The sequence below is a fragment of the Perognathus longimembris genome, chromosome 15 (assembly GCF_023159225.1).
Source record: "Perognathus longimembris pacificus isolate PPM17 chromosome 15, ASM2315922v1, whole genome shotgun sequence".
NCBI classification, from domain to species: domain Eukaryota; kingdom Metazoa; phylum Chordata; class Mammalia; order Rodentia; family Heteromyidae; genus Perognathus; species Perognathus longimembris.
This window is the reverse complement of record NC_063175.1, coordinates 29,783,921-29,800,300: the sequence shown is the minus strand read 5'-3', so window position 1 is coordinate 29,800,300 and position 16,380 is coordinate 29,783,921. Positions and strand designations below refer to the sequence as shown.

At 38.5% G+C, this 16,380-nt stretch overlaps 1 protein-coding gene across 4 annotated transcripts in view; it reads right to left on the bottom strand.

The window, feature by feature from the left end:
- Positions 1 to 16,380, bottom strand: part of Dtna (dystrobrevin alpha) — a 235,311-nt gene that overhangs the window by 15,397 nt on the left and 203,534 nt on the right. For 2 of the 4 annotated variants that reach the window (XM_048363437.1, XM_048363434.1), the window contains 3 exons: positions 15,446 to 15,542; positions 3,707 to 3,866; positions 881 to 970 (listed from right to left, as the gene is read on the bottom strand). In XM_048363437.1, the coding sequence (XP_048219394.1) occupies positions 881 to 970; positions 3,707 to 3,866; positions 15,446 to 15,542 (347 nt within the window). Of the gene's footprint in view, positions 1 to 880; positions 971 to 3,706; positions 3,867 to 10,647; positions 13,619 to 15,445; positions 15,543 to 16,380 lie in introns of those variants that run through there. The other 2 variants (XM_048363435.1, XR_007213400.1) reach the window with 2 other exon arrangements.

Below are 16,380 nucleotides of genomic sequence, written 5' to 3'. Positions count from 1 at the left end.
TTACAGGGGTGAGCTACTAGTGCCTGGCTCAGATTTTAAAAAAACAACACAATTCTTATAGTTTCTATACTACCCAACTCTAGGGCCTCAGGCTTGCCATACAAAATCTTGCTAGGTCAAACTGGAAGAATAGATGGAGATGTGTTTTTAACTGAGAAGATATTTACCTTATATTTATGCTGCTAAAGTTTTAAATTTAGAGTACATTAATAGAAGATGAAAAAGTCTCATAATTTCATTGACTATTCATTTTTTGGGCAGCGTTTAAAATTCATTTTAGCTTCATTCAAATGATCAATAATTCCAAATCAAGAGAGTTAAAATAGACAAATAAAAAAGGTGACCCTGTAAAGGAACATCAGTACATGGCTAACCAGAGATATTAATAGTGGGGTCTATAATTACAGGACAGTTACAGCATTTCAACTTTTTTTTTCCTTCATTTTTTGAAGTTTCTGTATTAATAGTCTTCTAAAAGGCAAAACATAAATGTGCCAAAGAATCTATACCACAAAGCATGGCATAGACTTTTTTTCTTGTTTTTTAAGATTTGTTTTATTTTATTATTTGCCAGTCCTGGAGCTTGAACTCAGGGCCTGAGCACTGTCCCTGGCTTCTTTTTGCTTAAGGCTAGCACTCTGCCACTTGAGCCACAGTGCCACTTCTGGCCTTTTCTATATATGTGGTGCTGAGGGATCGAACCCAGGGCTTCATGTCTATGAGGCAAGCACTCTTGCCACAAGGCCATAATCCCAGCCCTGGCATAGACTTTTAAATGTCCTTTTCCTTTTGACGAAGAGTAAGTCACCACGGGATTGTCCTCGCACAAGTGAATCCCAGGCCAGCAAAGGAGACGGATGTGAGGCCGGCGGGGACTCACCGGAGTTCAGCTCTTTCACCAGAGAGGACATGGTGTTAGTGATGGAATCTGCGGCCACTAGCAAATCATTCCTTAAATTCCTTCTTGAACCTTCAGCGAAGAAGAAATGATCATTAGAAAAAATGAATCAAAGCCTCTCCTTTACCAAAATTATTATGTATTTTGCTTATGATTTCCATTGGTCACTAATAAGAAAGCTTCCAGAACCTCTCCTTTTCAGAAACATTTCTGTTCACTTCCTTAGAAAAAAAACAAAAAACAAACAAACAACAACTAAAATCTTCTGTACTTAGCATAGCAGCAGCTCTGGATGGATGAACAGGTGACTAAAGATGGAGGTTCATGCAATTTGTGCTCAAATTTGGTAATTTGAAAGTGAAAGGGGATGGGAATTAATAAGACTGGTTGACATGGCACAAATTGGGATGGTTCCAAACCAGGTGTGAGGAATTGTTTCCTTCCGTGAGCTCATGCTTCCTAGAAGTAATCCACACAGGTGGAAAGCATTGTTTGCGGGGAATGCTGCTTCTTCCTAATTGTTGATAATATATATAGCCGTGACTTGTGACTGAGCACTTTGGATTCTAGTCTCTTTCAGTATAGGCTCTGTCTCCTCTTAGGGCTACCAGTCTCGATGAAGTAGGACAGGTATCTCTTGTGAAAGGGAAACCAACAGAACATAATTCCACAGTGTGGGAGAGGGGTGAGGATTCTTGTTGCTGCTGCTAAGACATGAGAAGACACATTTCTAGTATCCTGACTTGGAACTTTTTAAACTATGTTGGAAGGTAGCCTCTGGTAGAAAGAGGTTACTCTTACATTTTAAACATAAAAAAGGTCAAGTGGATATTTGTGGGCAAGGTGGGGAAAGAATAATAGTATCTTGAAGTAAAATAAGTGTAAGGTTCTAAATACCTGATTTACCAATGAACTTATGTAACATGAGTATTTTATGAGCTAAAGTCTGGTTGTCTTTTTTTTTTTCCTAGCCCTGGGGCTTGAACTCAGGGCCTGAGCACTGTCCCTGGTTTCTTTTTGCTCAAGGCTTGCACTCTACCACTTGAGCCATAGTGCCACGTCTGGCTTTTTCTATGTATGTGGTGCTGAGGAATAGAACCCAGGGCTTCATGTATGCTAGGCAAGCACTCTACCAGTAGGCCACATTCCCAGCCCAAGTCTGGCTGTCTTTAGGCCATATTTCATGGTCATTTCTCAGAAGGTAAGTAAGATAATAAGTACCTTTAAGTTAGAAAAATCAAAATAATTAGGCAATACATTAATTAAAACAGAAAGCAAGATTTGGTCTAAAATATTGTAGATTTCTTTAAAATATAATTTAGAGAGTGGATATTTTTCTTTCAAAAATTACACAAATTAACTTGATTTATATTCAGTTGAATTAGAGTCAGTATTCTCTTTTCTGTAATAAAAGAGAATATATTATTATTATTCTCTTCCATTAAAATATGCTGACATCTTTCCCCTTACATGACAGATCAGAACAGCTCTTTCCTTACATTTTTGCTATACCCAGTATTAGAGGTGTTGAAAATCAAAAAATCAGACAAATCTGATAATTATTAAAATTTGTCTCTTTATAACTTGTGAGGTTAAATATTTTTCATATCTTTAAGAGTGATTTACATTCCTTCTGATGTGTGATTATATCCTTCACCTATTTTTATTTTGGGGATGGCTCCTTTTTACTGATCTCTACATGCTTTATGTGTAGCTGAAATTATGAAACCTGGCTGCCATGTATTTTGAAATTTTTCCTTTAAGTCTTTGAGGAAACAAGTCTTTTTATCTTTGATTTTGTTTAAGCTTCTATTTTCCTTAAAATTTATTGTCAAATATATATCTCTCACTCTTAGACCTTCATGTGAGGACCTCAAAGAATTTTTGTGATGTATTCTTAACTTCAAGAAAATGCAAATTACAGATGAAAATGCAATGCACAATCTGGTTTGTGAGAAGAGGATGTTTTTTTTCCTGGGCCTTGGACTCAGGGCCTGAGCACTGTCCCTGGCTTCTTTTTGCTCAAGGCCAACACTCTACCACTTGAGTCACAGCGCCACTTCTGGCCATTTTCTGTATATGTGGTGCTGGGGAATCGAACCCAGGGCTTCAAGTATACGAGGCAAGCGCTCTTGCCACTAGGCCATATCCCCAACCCAAGAGGATGTATATCTAAACATTAGCAAAAACTTAAGAAGGACCAATGCATCAATAGTGGTGGTCACTTCTGGAAGTGAGGTTTATGGGAGCATTACTCTTTGTACTGTCTGTAAAATTGAAAAGTGATGGTAAGAAAAAGTTTTGAGTCACTTATCTTGGGACACCCTTCCTTAAATGGACAACACAGGTTTTCACATCTCACCCTGTTAGCACTCTGTTAACCCTGACGGCCTAGCTTTGTGGCCCCATTTTACCGAGGTAAGGATGCCACTCTTAAGGGCATCTCTATGGAAAAGTCGTGAAACAACTGCCTATCCTTTTCCATGACCCCAGAGTCAAAGCAATGGGTTTATTCATCTTAACCTCGACTTTGGTTTAACCTATAGAAGGCATGAAATAAGATTTATAAAGTTTCCACAGAAAGAATCTGAAAGGAGTTCCAGAGTGTTGAGGAGCAAAAATTTACTAGAAACTGGGACAGGGTGCCAAAGGAAGGAAGAACAGAGTGTTGGCTCTAACACTAGCCTAAGGTGTCCACACGGGGCGGAGGGGAGGGGAGGGAGGGTTCTAAACCGTTCAGTGGACCTTAATGACTTCATTGGCCACTGAAAACAGGCCACCACAACCATAAGAACAAAAACCACTTACTTTGTGCAAACGCCTCTTGCACATCTCCCCCTACCCCAGTGAGAGAGTCTTGAGGAGTGTGCGTAGGAGTGGAGCAGGCTGACGCTGAGCGGATGGGCATGGGGATTGGTCTGCTGATGGTGTGGCTGGGGGAGGAGCGAGGAGAGCCTGCCCCCTGGGTCTGGAGAGACAATGCAAGCCGTTAATGTGTTTTGCCAAGCAAATGTCATGAGCCATACTGAAACGTCCTTCCAATGTTAAAAACAGTGACATCGACATTTCAAACCAAGAGAAAATCTTAGGAAATTGAGGTGGTAACTGGGGACCTGAGTTGCAGCTGTACATCATTTAAAACATTATACCATTTGAAGTTTGGGTTAAATATTGAAAGCTAAAAAATTAGTCTGGTGTTCTACAATGTGCCTACAAAATGAAGCTATTTTTCAATAAAGATAATGACAAGGTGTGTTTGTTGTGTCCTCATGCCTACATAGAAGGCAGTAGAACTAAGAGATGTTTGGCATGGATACAAATTGCTTCCCGTATTTTCAAACTATCCCAGCATCATCTGTGGAGGATCATTCATCGTTTATATCATGTCTTCCAGTGATATGCATATGAAGAATCAGCTGAGGTGTACATTGCTTAATCCTTATTTGGTAGTAAAATCTGACTATGAAATTACTCGGTGACTCAGTGATTCAAGTGATTTATTTAGTGATTTGATTTATTAAAAAATAAATCTTGGTGTCACTTTTTCCTTTTTCATCAAACAGTTCAAATTGGTACTTAAAAATGGAACATGTTGATGGGCTACCATGAGGTATTTCAGTACATTGTGTGGTATTTCATTCAGGTTAAACAGTTCTATGTTCACAAATGTGGATCCTTTCTTTATGGTAAAACATTAACTTCTTTCTTTTAGCTTTTTGGGATGTACAGTACTTTATTATTGTTTAGTTCTTACTTCTATTGAACTGTGGCTTAAAATCAATTGATGAAAAATTTCCTATTCCTTTTTTTCTTTACTCTCTACTCCCTCTGGTAACTGCCATTTTAGTATCTACTTCTTTGAGATCACTGTTTTTGTATATAATTCCACACATGATCTCATGTGCTGCATATCTTTTGGGGCCTCGTTTACATCACTTAACATAATGATCTCCAGTTACAATTGTGAGAGGATCTCATTTTTTTCCATAGCTGTATAAGCATACTCCATTGTGTGTACATGCCACATTTTCTTTATCCATTTGCTAGCTGACATATACCTTCCATTTCTTGGCTACTGTGAATAGAGTGCAATAAACATGGTGTGCAGATGTCTGAATTCATTTCTTATATGTAAATGATGTAGTTGTGAGATTGTGGGATTGTTTAGCAGTTTCATCTTTAATTTTTGGAGGAGCTTCCATGCTATTTCTTACAATGGCTGTCCGAATTGACATTCCCACTGGCAATGTGCAAGTAGTCTCTTTTCTCCACATCTTTGCCAACACTTGTTATCTTTTAGATCATAGTCATCTTTACTGGAATGAGATAATATCTTATTGGGATTTTGATTAGTAACAATCTTGATTTCTAATTTTTTGTTACTGCTTTCTACAGGAAACATCCTTCTCTTTATCCTTGAGAACGCTCTAGTGGAGAGTAAGAATAGCGAGATTTTAAAAGGAGTAAAGAAAAAGGTAGAAAACAATAATAAGTTCCTTGTTTTTGCATTACAGTCTTTGGCATAAAACCTTTCTGTGACTGTCACATGTTGAATTTTAAGGTTTTCTCTTTGCAATGAGGTCCTTTGAAATCGATCTTCCAGTTAATGATTAGTAAGCAAAGGAGGATAATCAAACACATGTAAGGACATGCAAGGAGGTCACTGAGTACACACACCACATATTGGGGATTCTCATGAAGTTCCAGCCCAGTGTGTCAGAACTGGCCGGTCATGAAAAGAAATCTCCCACAGCAAGGCAAGATTCATCATCTACCCTTTCAAACTCCTAGACTTGCACCACAAAAGCACTGCTCCAGAACATCCTACTTAGACCTCTGCTTTGGGTTCAGCTATTTGCAGTTAAATATTCATGAAATCAGTCCTGTAAAATGCCATGCTGTTAGTTCTCCAGGGCTCAGCCTCACACATAATGACAAGTGAGGAAAACCCAGAACTTTAAGCAAAACAGGTCAGAGAACAGAACTCATGTAGTGCCCAGTGGGCTGGGGATTCCATTCGTTCATTCTCAACAGTACCTTGTAATGGTTTGTCCAGGTGCAAGGAAGAGAACTTTGACAGGTGGTGATGCTTTGCAGCCTGCTTTCCTCAGCCTGCTCAAGGAGGCCGGGGGTGGGGGTGGGGTTCTGTTTTCCCCAGCAAATGGCAGCTCAGCCTATTACCTTGAAACTTTCTGCTTCTTAGCTATGACTAACATCCCAGCTTCCCATGCCGATAATAAATAACTTCATCCTTGCTTCATGCTTTACAATGTTTGAAAGGTTCCAGATATGTTCTTATTGATTTCTCTTCATAAGCCTATGAAGCAGGCATCCTCACTCTAAAAATGCAGTTGTCGATCCCAGTGCTCAGAGAGTGAGAAGAATTACTCTTAAGAGGTGGAGCGAGAATGACAGTGCTAATGGCTGAATCCAGGTCCTGTGAGTGCTGGGCTGAGGGACCCTTGGTGGACTAGAGCTGGTGGAGTGCCCTTCAAAGAGATCAAGTGTCCCAAGGGCTCTGGGTATATTGTTCAAGGCAGGGCCCTCAGGGATCCTGGGGAATTCTTCCTGTCCTTTCTAGCAGGGGACTGGTCACTAATGAGGGCTGGGGATGGGCAATGGATGGAGTCGGGTTGAATAGGCTTTCTTGGCTACAGTCTGGGTTATTCTCTCAACCTTGGGAAGATAGGTCTTCTTCTGTGATAGGAAGTTCATAATAATATAACAACCCTACTTTTGTATGCAATTTATAGTGAACCTGGCACGTTAACCTGCATTGTCTTGTTTCATTATCCCAGTATGATAGTAGAAATGATAATAGCTTATACTAAAGTAGCAACATGCAGTCTATAAAGCACTTTAATTCCATATACTTTGCTCAATTCTCCTAACAACCACATGAGGTATAATTTCCATTTCGTAATTGAACAGAGGCTCAGGGGGGATAACAGAGCTCATCAAGGTCTGAACTAGTGAATGCAGAGATAGAAAGGACCCTTTTTCTTTGTACTATAAACCTAAAACTCTCTCCTACATCCCAGGGAGTTGGGCATTGTGACCTATCTTTGCACGCATCCATTTGTGCTTTGCTAAGCCTAGAAAAGCTTAGCAACCTGAAAGCAAGAAGACTCAGAGCACAGTCCTACTATTGTGTGTTGGATCCTAGTACTTTCAGCTCAGCTGAGGCCAGAAAACCTTTCAGTTCCCAGGTTGTGGGAAGTGTAGTTGCTCAGTGTGGGTGGAGAGTCTTGGCTGTTTAATCAGTCAATAGGGAAGTGCAGAATCATGATTTCCTCTCTGAGATTTTTCAGTCTAAGAAAAATCCTGCACACTACATCTTGGCATATTAAAGCTCGCTCTAGTCAAATGTGAGAGTATTATTATATCTGTGTCATATTACTTAAAAAAACTACGAAACCCTGATTTCTAGAACATATCTGGACCTAATGATTTCAGCTACAGAACCATACTTTAGTACCTGACTGGCTACACTAGGGCTGCATCAGCTCCATCCCATGTTGATCTATTGTGCTAGGTTCTCCATGTGCTTGTGGTGGTGTTCCCTTCAGTAGCATTTGGGAAATCGAGTCCCTTGGCCTTCTTTTCTGCCTTCTCTTCCATACTTCTAGTGCATGATTCTTTCCCACTGAGCAGTGATTTTCCCACCCTATCTTTCCCTGCTTTATCAAAGATAGTCAAAAGCAACATTTCCTATTCCCCCTTTCCTGATTCCAAATCTCCCATAGTAGTTCTATGTTAAGAGAAAAATAATTGGCATTATGTGTTGGGGGAAAACATTTGAGTGTATCTAAAGTAAACCAATGTGTGAATGACTAATGGTTACCATCTCTCAAATGGGTCTCTAATGGGATGCAATTTAAACAGTTTGATTATGTAAAGAATTTAAGTAGAGGATTCAGTTGGTCAGGAGCAGCTATTTGGGAGGTAGAGAAAGGAGGATCAAGGTTTGAAGCCAACCTGAGCAAAAAAGTTAGCCAGTCCCTATCTCCAAGAGTAATTCTAGCTACACAAACGCAAATGGTGTAGGCATGGGGATCATGTTTCAAAGTCAGCCTAGGCAAAGACTGCAAGGCTGTATCTGAAAAGCAAGGCAAAAAAGAGGTGGACGTGTGGCATAAGTGGTAGAGTCTTGGATCCTGAGTTCAAATCCCCAGTGAGAGTGAGAAAGAGAAAGACGTTTAATTTCTGAAACTTGCAATTCTTATCATGTCCAATATAAGATACTGGCTGCTTGAGCATTTTGTGGCCCCATTTCTCTTTGTCAGGACACTGTCAAGTTTGGTGCATAGCACTTTCCTCGCCTGACTGTGGGAAATGGCTTCGCTGGTCTTTCTTTCTGTCCTGTTTTTTTTTTTTTTTTAATAAGGCCAGATCTGGGTCAGATCACGATGTTTCATTCTCACAGGTGATGACCCTTGCAAAATGGAGGACTCGTGGCCAGTCAACAAGTATGGCTGTGAATATCCTCTATGAGCATCCTTCCCTGGAAATTACTTAGTGATTAATGGAGCAAAGACTTAAGGGACACCAGTCCATGCAGATCAATATATAGACCTAAAATTCCCAAGGAGAGAGTTGATTTATGGAAGAAGGAAAACATAAATCACACTTGGCAAATTTAAAATAGCTCTCTTCCTAGAGAATAAATGAAAAATTAATTTCTACACATTTTCCTCTGAGTCCACTCAACCTGCTATTGCATCAATTTTTAAAAAGTCTGACAAGCGCCATAAATTTTCTGATTTGCCCCTCACCCCCAGGAATTATTTGTGTTTCCACCCAGCTCTAGATATAAGGGATGTTTTAAGGAAATGTTAAATGTCCAACAGCTGAATAACCTTGGTGAAGCACACATTATTACTTGTGCTCCTCCCAAGACCTGTGGAGCCTACACTCCAGGTGTGGCAAACGTGCAGCCTGGTCCTACCAGTCACCCCTGGCAGCTTGGGAAGATTAAGCAAAAACAGTGTCTATTTAGCTTATTCAGCCCTCTTGTTATTTTTTTCTTCCAATTTACATTCCCCACAACATTATGTTCTACAACTGGGCTTCTTCTTGATTTTTTTGCCAGTCCTGGGGCTTGAACTCAGGGCCTGAGCACTGTCCCTGTCTTCTTTTTGCTCAAGGCTAGCACTCGGCCAACTTGAGCCACAGTGCCACTTCTGGCCTTTTTCTATATATGTGGTGCTGAGGAATTGAACCCAGGGCTTCGTGTATATAAGGCAAGTACTCTTGCCACTAGGCCATATTCCCAGCCCTACAAATGAGCTTCTTAAAGGGGTTGTCATTATGAAGTGTTGTGGGATTTGCTAATTCTGAGTTCTCAGGAAAAAGTTAATATTTGATTTGTGCTTTTGTAGTGAAGCTATCCAGGCAAGAAAGTATGGAGGGAAGAACATTTGGTGTTGGAGAAGTTTGAACAAGGCCTGGGATGTATGAGGGGCTATATTGTAGACATAGTGGAGAGCTCTGTGGCTGCTGCAGTATCAAGTTGCAATGAGGGGAACAGAGAAAACTGAGGAAGGGAAGGGGAGGAGTCAAGCTTGTGAGCCCTCTGTATGGACTTTATCCTGAACTGATGAAGGGTCATCTTCCAAGGGTCTAAAGCAGAGATAATTTTTACTTCTCTAGAATTTAACCAATCTCAAAGTTATATAAAAAGGAGAGAAACAGTCTGAAAAGATAGATTTTTGAACACTATACTGTAGACTTTATATTACAATTGATTATTTATGAAATGGATGATCTGCTTCTCTCTCACTTTTGTCTCATTTTTGACTCCATAGGAAATCAACAAAAGAGAATAAAGGAGAGTCATGAAGGGAGATGAAACACAAGCTTGCAAATTGCTCCTCTGTAGTTCATTTATATGCTTGAGTGACTGTAGTCGAACTGTCAGTAGTCGACTGTAGTCGACTGTCAGTCGAACATCCAGATACGAACAGAAAAGGCAATAGGGGCAGGAGATGGAATTTGGCATAATGTTTGAGCTACCCCCAACTTAGAATAATTGTGCTATATAATGCCATCTATCTATCTATCTATCTATCTACCCATCTATGTATCTATCTTCCTCCTGAAAAAGGAACAGTCTGACTCAAAAACTTCAAATGAAGTTTTCAAACAAATCCTTATTGTAATGAGAGAGAGAGAGAGAGAGAGAAAGAGAGAGAGAAAGAGAAAGAGAATAAGTTCTGTTAGTAAACACAAACCTAACTTTGATCCTTGACAAAAACATGCACCTTGTACTAGTCCCTTCTTTCATACAAGAATGTACATGATAAATTAAAATCTTCAGGAAAGATCTTGGACATCTTGTTGTGTTTGTATACAGTGTTTACAAGTCTCAGCTCCTCACTGTATTAACTGTTTATCTACACACACGTGAGTGACAGAAACACTGCAGATATTAGCATATCTAGGATATATCTGCTGATGTTACCAGAAACAGGAAAAGAGAATGTTACTGAATTGTCTCTCTCCCTTGTTCTCAAATAAAACCATTGTTTCTTGTTTTTTATTGTTAAGAGCAATTACAAGAGATTGGAATAAATTTAAAAAACCTTGATGGAGGCACTGTTATTAACAGCCATCTAAGTTAATTTAATAATTATGTTAACTTAGATAACTATAAGAAAAAGGAATTTGTGTGGAGATTATGAGTCAAATCTGAGAAGTGTATATATGCCTGCAAGTGTGTACATATATTCCTACTTATATTTGATGTTCATATGGTATTTATATGGTGTTTTCATGCCCAATGTCTTTTAAAATAGATGCCATTAACTTATGAGCCACGCATTACCATTGTGTTTAAAATAAACTATCAGAAAGTTGGTTTACTTACTTAAGATCTTACAGCTGTGACTGAGAATCAGGAACTATTGTAATTCAGGTCTAACCCCAATATAATCCTTCTAATGTAATTATTGTGAAGGCTTTCCCCCCCAAAGTCAAAGGCAGGATACTTGGTTTTATTCATAATATTTGCAACTGGAAATTTCCAGAAACTCTGGAACATATTGTTATTGCAGCTACACCCCAGCTGCCTTCGTTATTAAACTTTTTATGAGTATTCTTTTTATGGCCCCTTCAGTAAAATTTTAAAGATACACAAAGAAGAAAGAGGGTAGGATAACTTCAGTTCAAGTTTTGTAAAAAATATTTATTGCTTGTGATACCATAACCATCATATTATATTACAGGCACTATTATTTTTTAAATTCATGTTCTCTCCTCAAGGGGAATAAATTCATGCATTATCTATAACAAGAAACAGTGTAAATAGGAATTGTATATATATCAGTATAATAAAACACTATATTGAACCACACAGATTTATGATAAAGCAAGTAGAGATTATTTAAATCAAGCACATTTTGTGTGTGTGGGGGGGTGTTTACTTTTTATTTTACAAAGAGAGTGTCCTTAGGGGGGAAAGGTTCATAAATAAATAATGGAATTTAGAAGCAGATGCCAGCCTACAACCTCTAAATTCTCTCCTTAGATCATGTTATACCATGAGAAGTTGACAGATTTGGAAGGTATTCATTTCCATAAAGATCTGCCTTGATAGGGCTGGGATTGGTGGGGACCTATCTTTAGCTTTGACTGAAGGTCAGTATAAGAAACAGTCATGTGAAAACTATGACTGCATTTTTCTATTTATTATTTAAACTCTTTCAATAAAGCTCATAGTGAAGACTCTTTTCCTATTTCATCCTGCATGGATTTTGGTCTCTTGAGAAGTGGTATTTCTGTAGTTGTACCACCTTTGCTTTTTCTGCTTCATTGTCAGAAAGTACAGAGTAATGCCCAGTCCTGTATGAATGAACATAGTCCAATTTTCTTATACTTAGTTATTTTTTTCTATTTCAATTATGGAGCCATTGTTTCTACATTTTGTTGTACCATTGCCTTGGGTGGCTTTTGAAGAGAGGCTTGAGTATCAAACAAATTGATATGAATAAAACAAGCAACTCTTCCAGTAACCCAACAATATTACTGACTGATAGCCTAGACCAATGCCTCTGGAGCCTTTGTGGGGAAATTCTCCAAAATGCAGGAGTTAGGAAAGGCTCAGTGGAGAGTGGTTGAAAGGTGAGGCAGCAGGAATACCAACTTAAGGAAAATGTGCTTTCATCTATTTATTAATTTCCTGGTCCATAGGGATCTTTAAGAATGCACTGCCTAGGAAATGGTAGGGAAAGGATCCCCAAGGGAAAAACAACTAGAATAAGATTGAAGAAATCTAGGATGGTCTGACTTCTCTCTGCACTAGGAGGAAGCTGATATTTGAGCAGTTTTTCCTTCTATTGTACATGCAAAATAAGAGACAGGAAAGAAAAGACACTATTTGCAAAGAGAAGTACCACAAAATAAGCATTCTTCTCTGCCATGATCTAAGTATGTTGGAAATACAATAACCACACCCCATGTATGCAATGATGGGCAGTAATACAGGCTGCAAATGCAGTGTGCTCTTCACACAGGAAGACTGTCTTTCATTAAAATTTGACTTAATTTTAGTAAAGTAAATTTTGTTTCACAAAGTACAAAATAATGTAGTACATCATCTTTATTATCTGACATTACAGATCGGTTTAACACTTTCCTTTTTACACACCATGGGAATGAAGGATAAAAATGTGTCCAGCATTTTGCAAACATTCTTTGTTACACACAAACACACACAATGAATAATAGAAAAAAGAGCATACAGAAAAATGAAAAGGTATGTTGAAAGTGGACAGGCTTTAGTTCTGAATGATCCATGGTTATAATGTGAAACTTCTTTAAAAATAATGCTAGCCATTGGGATATATTGTCATACACAGTCTGGTACATGCATTGGACATAAAGGCTACTTTTGCTTTAAGTTGGTTAATATACATATATTGTTTGAGTATGTTGCTCTCTCTGCTGGTTTCTGAACCTGACCACAGGGCCAGAGGCAAGACTTCAGTGTAGAACATGGTTAGAGAGTCACTATGGCCCCAACTACAGAAAAAAATGTACTAATGATCTTACGAACTTCTTAGTGATAAGAAAAAGACTGAAAAGTAACTGTTCTTTATAGATTATTGGCAACCAACAAATGGGATTCTTCTTTGGGAAAGATTCCCAAAAGATGAGAAGTGGGCAATTAAATCCTTCACAAGATTGAGTACATTTTGGGGAGCTAGGTGAGTACCAAGTCTGATAATTACAGGATGTAAAGAGATCCAGTTGTCTGATTCTTAAGAAAAGACTTCTCATACCTTCTCAATTAAATGGAAACTGAATCTCATATGGAGTTTTTGCTTCTGGATTGTTGGGTTTTGAGATAATGTCGAGCTTAGGGCAACTCTCTAGGGACTGTCTTTTTATTAAGAGAAAGGTCTGACCAACAACTCAGACCTAAAATGTGTCCAACACATTATAATTTGGGTCCTCTTCTAAAACATGTAATTGGTCTTTGGGGGGGGGGCGCTAACAGCAGTGACTGTTATGAAAGACACTAAATTTTATTATTCTCAATTCAAGCACTATGTTGAAAAGGAAGCAAATTAGTATGATTTGTTTTTCTTTCCAAACGGAAGCATGAACATACATTAGAGGCAAAAGCAATGATAAAAACAGCAGGATGGCAGGCCCCTCCACTGTTAGTTAAGACCTGCAGTAGGGGACATAACTTACTCCCTGCTTCAGTTCTTCTTCCTACAGAAAGATTGAATCAATAACAGTTAGATTACCCAGGGTTCTGATAAGAGCAAGAACACAGTGTTAAGGAAGGCAGGATGGGGGAACATGAACATAGCTTTGAAGGAAGGCCCAGGTTTCTGCTGTCTTGGTGACTATAGTTCAAAGCCTGTTTAGGTATTTGAATTTTTCCTGCATGTATCCAACCATCTCAACACCATCTCTCTCTCTTTCCCACTGTTAGTACATTTTTGTACAAAGGCTGTGCTCAGTTGGGCCATGTTAATATCAAGAAGGCTGGTGGTCCATTGTCCTACCCTACCATACCTTACTCTACATTAGCCTACCTTACCCTGCCTTGCCCTGTTCTACCCTGCCCTACCCTACCCTATACCCTACCCTACCCTACCCTACCCTATTCTATTCTAGCCTATCCTATCCCTGTGATGACAGAAGTTATAGAATCACCAGCAGGAGATGCTTGTCAAAGTGTCTTGTCAGCCATTAAAAGGCAAGATGGATTCAAGCTTCTTTATTTGACACACTTGGAAAGGAAAGCAGAAATGAGTTTTCCATTGTACTGAACGAGATAATTAGGTAGAAACAGCAGCAGGATATTAACAATCTAGCCCTGTCTTCCCACAGATAGTACAAAAAAAACCCTAACTTGAATTCTATATTTTGTGTGTCGAATACACTGAAAAGTAAATTCTGTTGAACAAATAGTGTTCTTCAAATGGATTATTAAAGAGGACACCAAACAAGGGAAAAAGTTGACTGACGAATAAAATACAACAAATAAAACAAAAGAAAATATTACAACTGCAGGATTTGGGATGAAAGTCTTCAGAAAATATTTTTAAAAAACATGAGAGAAGGAAAGACAGAAAGAGAAAGAAAGGAAATAAGGAAGGAAGGGGAAAAAGGAAGAGAAAAGGCAGGAGGGAAAGGAGAAAAGGAAGAGGAGGAAAGGGCAAGGAAACAAACAACAAATGATGGTGAGTTGGGCAAGTGAGGGATCCATGGGTTGAAAATCAGGATATCCTGTCTCACCCTAAGTGGCCTGGAGACAGTCCCTTCACTATTTTCTTATGAGAAGTTTCACTTTCTGCTTGTGGCTCCTGGTAGATCCAGTCCACACTGGTTCATGCTTGTTTACATATGGCAGAATGATCATACAGCACTGATGCTTATGGACTGATAATGCGCATTCTACTACTGCTGACTTAGGAAGTTAATGTATTCGGGTGAAGGAAAAAGGCTTTTTACAGATGGAATTCCACTTCCAATAAGAATTATATTATTTATAGAGTCTCCTATGATTAACCTTATTAAATATGCTATCTTGGAAGATTCAGGAAATATTCCTATATACAATTTGTTATGCGACTTGTTAAAGCCACATAGATAGGATACATTAAACAAAACAAAAATTACTCCCCTTAGTGAAACTACAATCACATGACCACTCAGTGGCTATACTGTACCTAAATACTATAATAGATATCAGCCTCTGTTCTATGTAGTCAGAATTGCTGGCAGCTATCAAATCTGAAGTATTTCTAAGTAAACCAAATTTTATTACTTTCAAGGACATTAAAAAAAGAATCAGAAATGAGGCAAAAGAAGTTGTTCCATGAAGTTCCTCAGTGGTCTGGTTCTAGGAAATGGGTAAAAAGTGAGCTCTGAGATTTACTGTTACTTCACAAATAGCTCAAAATCTGTGTTTCCAATAACATTTTGGGTGATATCACATATAGTCATTGGAAAAACCATTGCCCATTGTGTGCAAAAAAATTTAAATCCCACTATAGATGTAAGAAACATTTATTTGAAATGTCTTACCTTTAGTAGTTTCATGAGGCCTTCTAACTGGACCATTAGCTCTCTCCGGCTCTCCTGGAGAGCAGACATTCTCTGTTCTAGCTCATCCTTGCGCTGTCTATGAAGGAAGTAGATCTCATCAGAAATAGTATTTCATTCACTGAGCCAATCACATCCTCCGCCTCCCACCCCCCGAATGACCAGTCTTTGACAGGATTACCAGGCCTCCACCATCTTTAAACGAACAGATTCAAAGTGAGGTATACTTTTAATTGTTAGAAATTAAACTACACTTAAACTAAATTACAACTCTTTCAGGCATTTCCATTGTTCTATCCTGCATCGATTAACCATGTAATGAGATGTTTTCTGCATGCTTACAGTATAGCAGGCTGCATTCTGTGACACTGGTTCCAACAATCAACAAAATCCCAATTGTATTTGAAAAGTGACAATCTTACACATTTGTACACATTCACAGAAAATAGGGTTTGCCTTTGTGTTGGGAAATCTGACTTGAAAATATACACTTTAGATCACTTCCATCTTCTTTGAATTGATTCTAGTAGAGGGTGACATATAGGTTTCCTGTATGCAATGGAGTGCCCTTTAGAAGTGGGATATTAATGGTACATACTTATTGCCATCAATCTAAGTTACTTGGTTTGAATTTGTTTACATAGTGTGATGTCAGAATAAGGGTGTTCATCATCCTAGAACTGAAAAGGACATACAGGATTTGTGTTTGTATTAAGTAATGTCTGTTCAACTGTCAGCAAGAATGGAAATCTCTAAGGACAATCTACCCCCTCTATCATTTATGTTGACACTAACAAGTACCGAGAAATCTTTAAAAAAGATAAAGAAATAAAGCAGTATGATAAAGTATATCAATGGCAAACATTTCCCTGGTGTATGCATACTTTACAAATTGATTTCAATTCCATTATTTTTCA